This window comes from Manis javanica, chromosome X, assembly GCF_040802235.1.
Source record: "Manis javanica isolate MJ-LG chromosome X, MJ_LKY, whole genome shotgun sequence".
NCBI classification, from domain to species: Eukaryota; Metazoa; Chordata; class Mammalia; order Pholidota; family Manidae; genus Manis; species Manis javanica.
The window spans coordinates 28,295,201-28,309,640 of NC_133174.1; the positions used below are offsets into that span (position 1 = coordinate 28,295,201).

The 14,440-nt window shown below is 36.0% G+C and overlaps 1 protein-coding gene across 1 annotated transcript in view; it reads left to right on the forward strand.

Annotated features, from left to right (window-relative positions):
• The window catches only part of CFAP47 (cilia and flagella associated protein 47), a 489,967-nt gene that overhangs the window by 99,201 nt on the left and 376,326 nt on the right, over positions 1-14,440 (forward strand). The window contains exons 24-25 of the mRNA XM_073227718.1: positions 6,476-6,570; positions 11,583-11,742. Coding sequence (XP_073083819.1) covers positions 6,476-6,570; positions 11,583-11,742 — 255 coding nt within the window. The remainder of the gene's footprint in view (positions 1-6,475; positions 6,571-11,582; positions 11,743-14,440) is intronic.

The following is a 14,440-nucleotide window of genomic DNA, read 5'->3' on the forward strand; positions in this document are numbered from 1 at the left end:
ACTGGTGTGAGGTGATACCGCATTGTGGTTTCAATTTGCATTTTTCTGATGATTAGCAATGTGGAGCATCTTTTCATGTGTCTGTTGGCCATCTGAATTTCTACTTTGGAGAAGTGTCTGTTCAGATCCTGTGCCCATTTTTTAATTGGATTTTTTTGTTTCTTTGTTTGTTGAGGTGTGTGAGCTCTTTATATATTTTGGATGTCAACCCTTTATCGGAACCTTCATTTATGAATATATTCTACCATACTGTAGGATGCCATTTTGTTCTATTGGTGGTGTCCTTTGCTGTACAGAAGGTTTTCAGCTTGATATAGTCCCACTTATTCATTTTTGCTTTTATTTCCCTTGCCCGGGGAGATTTGTTCATGAAGAAGTCACTCATGTTTATAGCCAAGAGATTTTTGCCTATGTTTTTTTCTAAGGGTTTTATGGTTTCATGACTTACAATCAGGTCTTCAATCCATTTCAAATTTACTTTTGTGTATGGGGTTAGAAAATGATCCAGTTTCATTCTCTTACATGTAGCTGTCCAGTTTTGCTAATATCAACTGTTGAAGAGGCTGTCATTTCCCCATTGTATGTCCATGGCTCCTTTATCTTATATTAATTGACCATATATATTTGGGTTAATGTCTGGAGTCTCTATTCTGTTCCACTGGTCCATTGGTCTGTTCTTGTGCCAGTACCAAATTGTCTTGATTACTGTGGCTTTGTAGTAGAGCTTGAAGTTGGGGAGTGAGATCCCCCACCCTTTATTCTTCTTTTTCAGGATTGCTTTGGCTATTTGGGGTCTTTTGTGGTTCCATATGAATTTTAAAACTATTCAGTTTGTTGAAGAATGTTGTTGGTATTTTGATAGGCATTGCATTGAATCTGTAGATTGCTTTAGGCAGGATGGCCATTTTGATGATATTAATTCTTACTAGCCAAGAGCATGGGATGAATTTCCATTTGTTAGTGTCCTCTTTAATTTCTCTTAAGAGTGTCTTGTAGTTTTCAGGGTATAGGTCTTTCACTTCCTTGGTTAGGTTTATTCCTAGGTATTTTATTCTTTTTGATGTAATTGTGAATGGAATTGTTTTCCTGATTTCTCTTTCTGTTAATTCATCATTAGTGTATAGGAAAGCAACAGATTTCTGTCTACTAATTTTGTATCCTGAAACTTTGCTGAATTCAGATATTAGTTCTAGTAGTTTTGGAATGGAGTCTTTAAGGTTTTTTATGTACTATAGCATGTCATCTGCAAATAGTGACAGTTTGACTTCTTCTTTACCAATCTGGTTTCCTTGTATTTCTTTGTTTTGTCTGATTGCCGTGGCTAGGACCTCCAGTACTATATTGAATAACAGTGGGGAGAGTGGGCATCCCTGTGTTATTCCCGATCTTAGAGGAAAAGCTTTCAGCTTCTCTCTGTTAAGTATGATGTTGGCTGTGGGTTTGTCATATATGGCCTTTATTATGTTGAGGTACTTGCCCTCTATGATCATTTTGTTGAGGGTTTTTATCATGAATGGATGTTGAATTTTGTCCAATGCTTTTTCAGCATCTATGGAAATGATCATGTAGTTTCTGTCCTTCTTTTTGTTGATGTGGTGAATGATGTTTATCAATTTTTGAATGTTGTACAATCCTTGCATCCCTGAGATGAATCCCACTTGATCATGGTGTATGATCCTCTTGATGTATTTTTGAATTCGGTTTGCTAATATTTTGTTGAGTATTTTTGCATCTATGTTCATCAGGGATATTAGTCTGTAATTTTCTTTTTTGGTGGGGTCTTTTCCTGGTTTTGGTATTAGAGTGATGCTGGCTTCATAGAATGAGTTTGCAAGTATTCCCTCCTCTTCTATTTTTTGGAAAACTTTAAGGAGAATGGATATTATGTCTTCCTTATATGTCTGATAAAATTCCAAGGTGAATCCATCTGGCCCAAGGATTTTGTTCTTGGGTAGTTTTTCGAATACCGCTTCAGTTTCTTGGCTGGTAATTGGCCTGTTTAGATTTTCTGTTTCTTTCTGGGTCAGTCTTGGAAGGTTGTATTTTTCTAGGAAGTTGTCCATTTCTTCTAGGTTTTACAGCTTGTTAGCATATAGATTTTCATAGTGTTCTCTGATAATTTGTTGTATTTCTGTGGGGTCCGTTGTGATTTTTCCTTTCTCATTTCTGATTCTGTTGATGTGTGTAGATTCTCTTTTTCTCTTAATAAGTCTGGCCACAGGCTTATCTATTTTGTTTATTTTTTCAAAGAACCAGCTCTTGGTTTCATTGATTTTTTTCCATTATTTTATTGTTCTCAATTTTATTTATTTCTTCTCTGATCTTTATTATGTCCCTCCTTCTGCTGACTTTGGGCCTCATTTGTTCTTCTTTTTCCAGTTTCAATAATTGTGACATTAAATTATTCATTTGGGAATGTTCTTCCTTCTTTAGATACGCCTGGGTTGCTCTGTATGTTCCTCTTAGAAGTGTCTTTGCTGCATCCCACAGAAGTTGGGGCTTTATGCTCTTGGTGTCATTTGTCTCCATATATTGCTTGGTCTCTGTTTTAATTTGGTCATTGATCCATTGGTTATTTAGAAGCATGTTGTTAAGCCTCCATTGTTTTTGAGCCTTTCTGTTTTCTTTGTACAATTTATTTCTAGTTTTATCCCTTTGTGGTCCGAGAAATTGGTTGGTAGGATTTCAATCTTTTTGAATTTGCTGAGGCTCTTTTTGTGGCCTAGTATGTGATCTATTCTGGAAAATATTCCATGTGCACTTGAGAAGAATGTGTATCATGCTGCTTTTGGGTGTAGGGTTCTGTAGATATCTATTAAGTCCATCTGTTCTAGTGTGTTGTTCAGTGCCTCTGTGTCCTTACTTGTTTTCTGTCTGGTGGATCTGTCCTTTGGAGTCAGTGGTCTGTTGAAGTCTCCTAGAACAAATGCATTGCATTCTATTTCCTACTTTAATTCTGTTAGTATTTGTTTCACATATGTTGGTGCTCCTGTATTGGGTGCATATATATATTTATACTGGTTATATCCTCTTACTGGGCTGACCCCTTTATCATTATGTAATGTCCTTCTTTATCTCTTGTTACTTTCTTTGTTTTGAAGTCTATTTTTTCTGATAGTAGTGCTACACCTGCTTTTTTCTTCATATTGTTTGCATGAAATATCTTTTTCTATCCCTTGACTTTTAGTTTGTGTATGTATTTAGGTTTGAGGTGAGTCTCTTGTAAGCAGCATATAGATGGGTCTTGCTTTTTTATTCATTCTGTTACTCTTTGTCTTTTGATTGGTGAATTTGGTCCATTTACATTTAGGGTGATTATTGAGAGATATGTACTTATTACAACTGCAGGCTTTAGATTTGTGGTTACCAAAGGTTCAAGGTTAGTTTCTTTACTATCAAACTGTCTAACTTAACTCACTTATTAAGCTATTGTAAGCACAGTGTGATGATTCTTTCCCTCCCTTCTTATTTCTCCTTTTCCAATCTTTATGTGTTAGGTGTTTTTTTCTGTGTTCTTTTGTGTTTCCTTTGACTCCTTTTGTGAGTAGTCGATTTTATCTTTTTGCCTTTAGTTAGTATTTGGTTGGTCTGCTTTCCTTGTTGTGATTTTATTTTCTCTGGTGGCATCTATTTAGCCTTAGGAGTGCTTCCTTATGGAGCAGTCCCTGTAAAATACCCTTCAGAGGTGGTTTATGGGAGACAAGTTCCCTCAACTTTTGCTTGTCTGGGAATTGTTTAATCCCTCCTTCATATTTAAATGATAATTGTGCTGGGTACAGTATTCTTGGTTCAAGGCCCTTCTGTTTCATTACATTAAATATATCATGCCATTCTCTTCTGGCCTGTAAGGTTTCTGTTGAGAACTCTGATGATAGCCTGATGGGTTTTCCTTTGTAGGTGACCTTTTTTCTCTCTCTGGCTGCCTTTAATACTCTGTCCTTGTCTTTTATCTTTTCCATTTTAATTATTATATGTCTTGGTGTTGTCCTCCTTGGGTCCTTTATGCTGGGAGTTCTGTACACCTCCATTGTCTGAGAGACTATTTCCTCCCCCAGTTTGGGGAAGTTTTCAGCTATTATTTTTCAAAGACTCTTTCTATCCCTTTTTCTCTCTTTTCTTCTTCTGGTACCTTTTTAATGTGAATATTGTTCTGTTTGGATTGGTCACAGAGTTCTCTTAATATTCTTTCATTCCTGGAGATCCTTTTATCTCTCTCTGCATCAGCTTCTCTGTGCTCCTGTTCTCTGATATATCTATTCCATTAAAGGCCTCTTGCACCTCATCCAGTCTGCTTTTAAGTCCTTCCAAAGATTGTTTTATTTCTGTATTCTCTCTCTGTACTTGCTCCTTTAGCTGTTGCATATTTCTCTGAAGATCCATCAGCATGTTTATGACGTTTATTTTCATTTATTTTTCAGGGAGATAGGTTAAATCTATCTCCCCAGGCCCTCTCTTGTTGGTTGTCTGGGTAATTATGGACTGGACCAAATACTTCTGCCTTTTCATGGTGATAAAGGTTGCTGTAGGCAGGTAGTACGTGTGTCAGCTGGGAAACCAAAGTCCTTTCCTGCTTGCTGGTCACCTTACTCTTCTCCATTGCCTGTGTCCGTTACCCACACTCCTGGAGCAGCCTCCGGGTTAATCCCCTAAGCTACTGTGGGCAGGGTCTCCGTCAGAGTAGTGCAGAGCCCTTCGGGTTTTGGCAGGTGTGCCAGGTGTGCTCTCCTGCCAAAGCAGCACCCCTGCCAGGCAACTGTGTGCTGACGGCAGCCTTTGTGTCTGGCCTGGGCAGCTGTGCGTCGGCCTGAGATTTTGGGTGGCTGCTGGTGGCGCGGCTACTTCTGGGCCACTCTTCTGCCACTGCCACTGGCTCCCACAGACTGCTCCTGGGCCCCTCTGGCGCCGCTGTCACCACTGGTTCATGTGGGCTGCTCCCGGCCCCCTCTGGTGCTGCTACTGCTGGCTCGCTCGGGCCTCTCCCGGGCCCCTCTGGCACCACCGCCACCGGTGTACGTGGCTGCTCTCCCACTACTGGGCCAGTGTGTCGGGGTCCATGCCAGTTGGCGGAACGACTGGCAGGCTGCTTGTCACCATGAGGGGTTTCAGAGCTGCGATGCCACCCAGGTGGTTAGGTCACCTAGAGTTCCCCGGGATTCCCAGGTGCTGGGCTGAGTGTGCCAGGATGACTTTATCCAGCTGTGAGGTCCCTGTCCCTTTAAGACTTGCCAAAAGCACTAGCTTTTCTTTTGTCCCAGGGGCGCCGGTTGCAGGGACCCGCTCATAGGTTTTGTTTTTCCATTTCTCTAGTATCCAGCACACCATGCACCGTGTGTCTGCACTCCCCGTGTGGATTACTAGAGTTGTTTGTTTAGCAGTCCTGGGCTTTCACTCCCTCCCCGGTCCGACTCCTTTCTTCCTGCCGGGAGGCTGGGGTAGGGCTGTGCTCGGGTCCCGCCGGGCCGTTGCTTGTATCTTACCCCTTCATGTGATGCTGAGTTCTTGCAGATGTAAATGTAGCCTGGCTGTTGTACTGTATCCACTGGTGTCTCTTTTAGGAATAGTTGTATTTGTTGTATTTTCAAAAATATATTTGTTTTTGGGAGGAGATTTCCACTGAACTACTCATGCCACCATCTTGGCTCCTCTCTCACATGCTATTTTACATACTATACATGTTACACATTTGTTTAGAACTATAGAATGTAAAATACCATGAGTGATCCCTAATGTAAACAATGAACCTTGGGTTATAATGATGTATCATTGTTGGTTTATCAGTTATAACAAATACACCACTGTGGTGAGAGATATTCATAATGGAGAAGCCTATGCCTGTGTGAGGGCAGGGAGTATATGGGAAATCTCTACCTTCTGCTCAGTTTTTCTATGAATCTAAAATTTCACTAAAAAACAAATCTGCCAAAGAATATAAGATTTTCCAGCAGATTTCCAGAAGATTTTTACTTCTCTAATGTATTTTTATAGGTAATGCCATTTCTAGTCCTTCATAGACTAGTCATTTACCTCCTATGGCTTTCTAATTTCATGTATGAAATGTTATATGATATGCCACTCATATATTTTTACTTTATTCCCATAATTTTTACTTCTGTATTTCTTTCACTTCTGTACTTATACATTGGTCAAACACTAATACGGAGATCATTTTAACTGTGTTTACCTTTTTTCTCAGTTCAATATTTAGTGTATTTTATGTTCTTTTATCATCTCACATGTAATTATTCTATTTTAGTTATAGTTAATTACTATTAAAATACAAAATTAAAATTTTATAGATGTGATAAACCAAGATATTCTAGAAATGTTTACGGTGTGATTTTGTTTTCTGGATGGAATATAAAGATAAATGGAAAAAATATACTTTTAATTGTATTATGTTGAAAAGTATAGTAAGAATTACCTATAGACTTATATCTATTAATATTTTATCAGTATACTTATTTTCCACTCATAGTATTGCAAGCACCATTGCGATTATCCAGCACTGATTTTATATTTGAAGTCCCATTACATACTCTGGATCCTAAAAACAAGGTCACAAAAACTGAGGTATGTATAGAGAATTGATGCCATTTACAAATTTTTTTAAATTGTGTTTTTTAGTTTACTGAGTTGATTATTTTGAAGTATGTATTGTAAGGGTACTTTCAGTTTTAAAGAATTTGTTATAAACATGCACACACCTAATATTTCTCAAAAGTAATTGTCAAAGTATATAAATACTTATAAAGCCATTTGTTTTATATATGTGTATGTTTAATAGAACTATTACAATACTTTAAATGGAATTAAATATCCCTCTCTGCTTATACAAATGGAAACTATGATCAAAATTTATTGCATATAAGTAGGAAGTGTGGTGAGAAACAATAATAAAAATTGGAATAGTCCAGGTGTACAATAAAGTGATTTCTCTGATAATCAGCTCTTTTCTCTCACTTAGATATCTCTTCCTCCATAATTATGAATCCCTCTAGAAAGAAAAAAAAGAGAGATATACATAAGAAGGAAAACTCTTGCATATATTGTAGAAATTTGTATTTGTAGTGCACCCTGATTGTCTTTTATATTGCTTTTCCTGCAACTATTTTTGAACCTCTATTGCTTTGAAGAAAACTTATATGGAGAAAATATTTAACATTCATCCTTAAAATGGAAGCAGAGTGCTATATGAAATTATAGTTAGAGAACAATAAAGGATCCCATTGAAATTAAAACACGACCATTTCAAGCATAAAATGTCAATAAGACTTTTAACTCTAATAGAACTTCAAGGATGCAAAAGACCTTTTACATCTAAAAAGGAACTTCAGTGAACTGGATTGGATTCAATTCCAGAGAAAATAATTCCTTCATAAATGTGAGATTACTTTATATCAGTGAAATTTTATTCAATTGGTCTGAATTTTCTTCAGTGTATTCAAGTTAATTGAATAAATTCAGTTTATTCAATTTTATTCAGAATGATACAGATAATAAGTGCCTTCTCTCTTAGTTGGTGAAAGGGGTCACATTGGCCCCACAAAGAAGGAAATGTGACTCTAATATACTACTTGGAATTGCCGTGAATGATATTTACAGAGTCATAATGAAACATATAGGGAAATCTTAATGTGTTTATGGAGGAAAATTAAAATGTCATATATACCACATTATATGTGAAATGATATATGTATGATGTGTATAATGTGTATATGAAAGTTAAAGTGACAAAAGGACTGAGGATGGTAGAAGAAAAGAATGAAACTCATGTTACAGAGTGGATAATTAAAGGGAATTGTCTTAAGTTGACAGAAAAAGAATTAGAGGTCTAATGCATTCCTTAAGTTATCAGGTGACTAATGGAAAAATTAAAATAATATAAATATCCAAAATTGGGAATGGGGAGAGAGGAGGAGTGGAGATTAGTGTAAATGAGCTAAATCTTGTTTTTGCCAGAGGGCAATAGCGATGATATCTGAGTATGACAAATCATTAAATAATTTGGTAGTCAGAGTAATGACCCAAAGTTGTCCAATTCCTGATGCCCAAGATTTGTGAATGTACTACCTCATATTGCACAAGAGTCTTTGCTGGTGTGTAATGTGATTAAGATTAAGGAGCCTGAGCAAGGCAAATTATCCTAGATTATCTAAATGGTCCCCGTCTAGTGACAAGAGGTTAAACACAGAGAAGCTTCCCTGACTGTGGTGATAAGAGACTGTGATGACAGAAGGGCAGAGAGATGCCATGCTTCAGATTTGAAAATGGTGGAAGGAGGCCACCAGCCAAAGAATGTGTCTGACTTCTAGAAACTAGGATTGTGGCAAGGAAACATTCTTTTTTCCCTAAAGCCTCTATAAAACATCACAGTTTCTTCTTACCGCTTGACCTTAGTGCCATGATATCCATGTTGAACTTCTAACCTATAAGATTGTAATATAATAAATTGGTGTTGCTTTAAACTACTAAGTTTGCAGTAATTTGGAAGCAACAAAAAAACCGTAAAGCATATCAGTGTCACATGTAGAATAAGGCTATCACTGTTAGAGAAAGTGCTAATCAGGATGGGCTAAAAATCCATTGCTCTGGGAAGGTGAACTATTGATGAGAAAGACCTGAGTGGGACAACTGTTTTTTATAAGCATTTTTGAACTACTTATGTAAGCTGTGTACATGTATCTTTTGATAAAATTGTAAAGAAAAATAGTACCATACTACATACACTAAACAAACTAAACAATATTTCCCTGTAGGTGATTATATCATTTCTATTCTTAGGATAGGAAATGGAAAGTGGATAATATTAGAGGTCTCATACCATTTCCTCAATTTCAGAATGAGAAAAATGAGCTAATAAAATAGTTAGTATGATGTTATGCCCACCTTCTGTTTTAAAAGGTGTTTTCTTTATAAGGTACAAATGAACTTTATTATAGAGAACACACTTATTAAAACTGAATGTTGAAGTACTTAGAGACATTGGGACTAAAACTGACTAATTTTTATCCTAAATATTTCAAATCAATCATTCTTTTGAAAGAAATGAAGTACATTAATTTGTTGCAGTGACAACTGTATGGATCCTTCTACACTCTTCAAGTTTTTGCAGATTAAAATTAGTAAAAAAAAATGGTTGTAGGCATTGTTTTAATAGTATGTTGCACTGGAAAGATGAGTCTGCACACAAGTTATGTACATAGTTTCAAGAATTACCAGAACATTGCAAAGACAATGCAGAGAATTTCTGTATGCTATTCATACACTGTTCCTTAATGTTAGTGCCTTATGCAACCACAGAACATTTTTCAAAACTAAGAAATTTACATTAGTACAATATTATTGACTAAACAACAGACTCTATTTGGACTTCACCAGGTTTTCACTAACGTCCTTTTCCTGTCCCATGGTCTAATCCAGGGTACCATGTTTACCCTCCTCTGATATGTGACAGGGTCTCAATCTTGCTAATTTTTTATGACCTTGTAAATTTTCAAGAGTACTGGTCTGACTTTTTTTTTAAGCATGTTCTTTAATTTTTGTTTGTCTAATGTTTTCCCCCTCACTAGACTGACTGAGTTCTTACTTCCTATGGAATTTGAGGAAGAATGTCACAAAGATGAATGTCCTTTTTGTCTCATCATGGGGAGTTAATGATAATAACATGACTTATCACTGGTGATATATGCTAGGAAGGTTCGAAAAGTTGGAGAAACTATTTTTCCCTTTCCATATTTCTATATTGGTTGTAAACAATCAATTTCAGCCCACACTCAAGGGGTAGGAGGGTCAAGCTCCACCTTCTGGAGGGGGAATTCACATATATAATTTGGAAATTTTCTGAATGTAAGAAAGATTATTCCCTCCGTCCCTCTATTTATTTACTTAATATATCATATGCGCTCACATATATTTGTTTTTTACTTTCAGTTATAATTCAATGTCACATTATTTATTTTGTTGGTAAAATTGTTCCAGATTTGGCCATCAGGAGTGCTTTTAGACTGGCCCTTTGACATACTCCCATCATTATGATTTTTATGCATTCTCTTACTTTATGGTATTATAGAATGGTCTAAGCTTATCTTTTACTTTATTTGTACCAACTCCAGAAGCAACATGGGAGAATGGTATTTAGAAACCAGTATTTGTGCACTAGGTTTGCTAGCAGCTACTGGGGTGTCACATATTCTAGGACCTTTTGTCAAATAGAATCAGGAAATATTTATATGTATACTAACCCATGGATACACAAATTATCTGTAGTTTATCTGTATCTCTCTAAACATGAATGCAAACTGATACCTCTGATTCTGATCTAGCAGCACAATATTCATTCCAGTCTTCCTTCCTCACTCATTTTTAATTCCTTTTTCTGACAATGAAAACCTGGCTCTCATTGACAATTTATTTGGTTATTTTTAAACCCCAGTGTACTAGTAAAGAAGTTTCAGGATTTTTAACCTGAGCCTGTGAGAATTGCCAACTTATTTGTCAACTAGAGTATAGTGTTTATCAAGAATAACTTTTTGTTGTTAGGCTCATAGTTTCTAGTTAAAACAGTTTTCCAAAGTTACTTAGGCTACTCCTCCCCATGCCCACTAACCTCCATGAGATTGTTTCATACATTTTTAGTACAGTTTGTCATAGTCTGTGATCTATCCTGGGATCCCCAACATCTTGGGTGATTGTTTCTTAATTTATAAACATCTAAGTTCACTCTTCACAGTGTACAGTTCTATGGGTTTTGAGAAGTAGATGAATAATTTATCTACCACTTAAGTACATTACAGAAGTTTTATCCCCTAAAAATTTTCTGTGTAACACCTTTGCACTAAACTCCTCCTTCTACCAGTAATTGGCAATCACAGATTTTTTTATCCACATAATTTTGCATTTCTAGAATTAGAGATCATTTAATTATGTAATATGTAGTCATTTAGGTCTGACATCTTTCACTTAGCAGAATATATTTAATAATCATTTATGTTTTTGTATGAATTAATGGTTCACTTATCACTAAATTTTATTCCATTGTATAGATGTACCAGAGTTTTTTTTATCCAGTCATTAGTTGAAGGAAATCTTGTTTTTTCCTCCAGTGTTTGGTGATTATGACAAAGCTACTATATACATTATCACATACAGATTTTTGTGTGAACATATATCTTAAATTCACTGAAGTAAATACTTATGAATGGGACTACTGGGTCATATATGGCAGGTATAGGTTTAGCATTATAAAAAACTGCCAAACTGTCTTCCAAAGTGACTGTTTTTCATTTTCATAAACATGAATGAAGGTTCTTGTTACTCTGCATCCTTGCTAGCTAGCATAGCTATTTTGATATTTTTACTTTACTTGTGTCTCTATCCTTAGTGTACTTTTTATAGTTGTTAATAGGCTCTGAACATATTTGCATACCCATTTGTTTGCCTAACATCACTTAAGTCATTTTATCTATGATTACCACTTTCAATCATTTGAATTTGTGCATAGGCCCATCAAGTGAGTATGATAATATAAACTAAATTTTATATTGCCTATTATAATTTTTATAAATTTATTTTTTGTGTAACAGGATCTTGTCTTACATAATACTTCCAAACGAAGTGTGCTGTGGACTGTGGATATTAGTGTAACTAGCAAACTTTTCAAAAATGGCATATTCCAGTTTAGTGCACTGAGTGGGATTCTGTCACCTCTTGAAGAGTGTACTGTTTCCATTACTTTTTGTCCAAGTAAGTACTTTTTCCCTATGTTTGTTGTTGATATTTCAATGTATCCTTCACCTATTATTCTATTTGATCGTGTATACAAAGGTTTAGATTATTTGCTGTATGTTCTTAAAATAGTTTTAAGAAGTTTTTACTACTAGAATTTTGTGGTAGCCATTCTCAAAAATGGCGCCCAATGTTTCTTACCCACTGGTGTCCATGCGCTTGGATAGTCCCCTCCCACATCAAATAGGGCTGATTCATAACCCCTGAGATACCATGCTTATGTGGTTATATGGATGTACAGGTATGATGGTGTGTGGCTCCCAAGGCTAGATCAGAAAGGCATTGCAACATCTGGCTTATACTACTGGATTGCTTGCTTTTAGAGAAGCTAGCCAGCATGGCTATTTATATTTCCACTTCCTTTCTGGTATTTTTAAATTATAACAATTTTATTGTATCTTTTTATAATTAGAATGATAAATTTTCTACCGTTAAACATCTGGCACTTGGCTCCTGTACTGAGATTGTCTGGTTACATCTGGAAGTTTATATGTTAAATCATGGTCACTAATAATTTTTTTAAGTATCATTGATATACAATCTTATTTTTGTGTCAAATGTACAACACAAAGGTTCAACAGTTACCCGTATTATTAAATCCTCATTCCCCTAATGTGGTTACTATCTATCAATGTAGAAAGATGTTACAGAATCATTGACTATATTCTCCATGCTGTATTATCATCCTTGTGACCAACTTATATTGTAATTGTGAATTATTGTGCCTGTTTATCCTCCACACCTCCCCGCACACCTGCCTCTACCTCTCCTACTTGGTAATGTCTCTTCTCAGTGTCTGTGAGTCTACTGCTATTTTTTCCTTCTGTTTTGCTTTGTTTTTATATTCCACATATAAATGAAATCATATGGTATTTGTCTTTGTCCACCTGGGTTATTTCACTGAGCATAATACCCTCTAGAGGCATCCATGGTGTTGCAAATGGTAGGATTTCTTTTCTTTTTATGGCAGAATAATATTCCATTGTGTATATGTACCACTTCTTCATTATCCATTCATGTATTGATGGATACTTAGCTTGCTTCCATATCTTGTCTATTGCAAATAATGCAGTGATAAACATAGAGGTGCAAATATCTTTTCAAATCATGGGTTTTGTTTTCTTCAGGTAAATTCCCAGCAGTGGAATTACTGGGTCAAATGGTATTTCTGTTTTTAGTTTTTTGAGGAACCTCCATACTACTTACCACAGCAGTTGTACCAATATACATGGCCACAAACAGAGTAAAAGGATTCCCATTTCTCCACATCCTTACGAACACTTGTTATTTCTTGTCCTTTGGATAGTGGCCATTCTAACTGGTGTGAGGTGATATCTCACTGTGGTTTTGATTTGCATTTCCCTGCTGACATCTTTTCATGTGCCTATTGGCCAGTTGTATTTCTTCTCTGGAGAAATGTCTGTTCAGGTCCTCCGTCCGTTTTTTAATAGGGTTATTTGTTTTTGGGGTATTGATATGTATGAGTTATTTATATATTTTGGATGTTAACCTCTTATCAGATGAGTCATTTCCATTCTCCCATACTGTAGGTTATCTTTTTGTTCTGCTGATGGTGTCCTTTGCTGTACAGAAGCTTTTTAGTTTGATGTATTCCCACTTGTTCATTTTTGCTTTAGTTTCCCTTGCTCAAGGAGATGCATTCATGAAAAAGTTGCTCATGTTTATATTCAAGAGATTTTTCCCTATGTTTTCTTCTAAGAGTTTTATGGTTTCATGACTTATGTTCAGGTCTTTGATCCATTTCAAGTTTATTTTTGTGTATAGAGGTAGACAATAACCCAGTTTCATTCTCTTACATGTAGCTGTCCAGTTTTGCCAACACCAGTGGTGAAGAGGCCGTCATTTCCCCACTGTATATCCATGGCTCCTTTGTTGTACATTAATTGGCCATGTATGTGTGGGTTTTTATCAGGGCTCTCTATTCTGTTCCATTGATCTATAGGTCTTTTCTTGTGCCAGCACCAGATTGTTTTTATTACTGTGGCTCTCTAGTAGAGCTCAAAGTCAGGGAGCATAATCATCCCAGCTTTATTCTTTCTCAGGATTGCTTTGGCTATTCACAGTCTTTTGTGGTTCCATATGAATTTTAGAACTGTTTGTTTTATTTAGTTCATTGAAAATTGCTATTGGTTTTTGATAGGAATTATATTGAATTCATAATTGCTTTGGCCAGGATGGCCATTTGGACAATATAATTCTTCCTATCCATGAGCACATGATAGATTTTCATTTATTGGTGTCTTCTTTAATTTCTTTCATGGGTGTCTTATAGTTTTCAGAGTACAGATTTTTCACCTCCTTGGTTAGGTTTATTCCTGTGTATTTTATTCTTTCTGATGCAATTGTAAATGGAGTTGTTTTCCTGATTTCTCTTTCTGCTAGTTCATCATTAGTATATAGGAATGCAACAGTTTTCTGTGTATTAATTTTGTATCCTGCAACTTTGCTGAATTCAGATATTAGTTGTAGTACTTTTGGAGTGGATTCTTTAGGGCTTTTTTTCTACAATATCATGTCATCTGCAAACAGTGACAGTTTAACTTTTTCTTTACCAATTTGGATGCCTTTTATCTCTGTGTTGTCTGATTGCCATGGGTAGGACGTCCAGTACTATGTTGTATAAAAGTGGTCATAG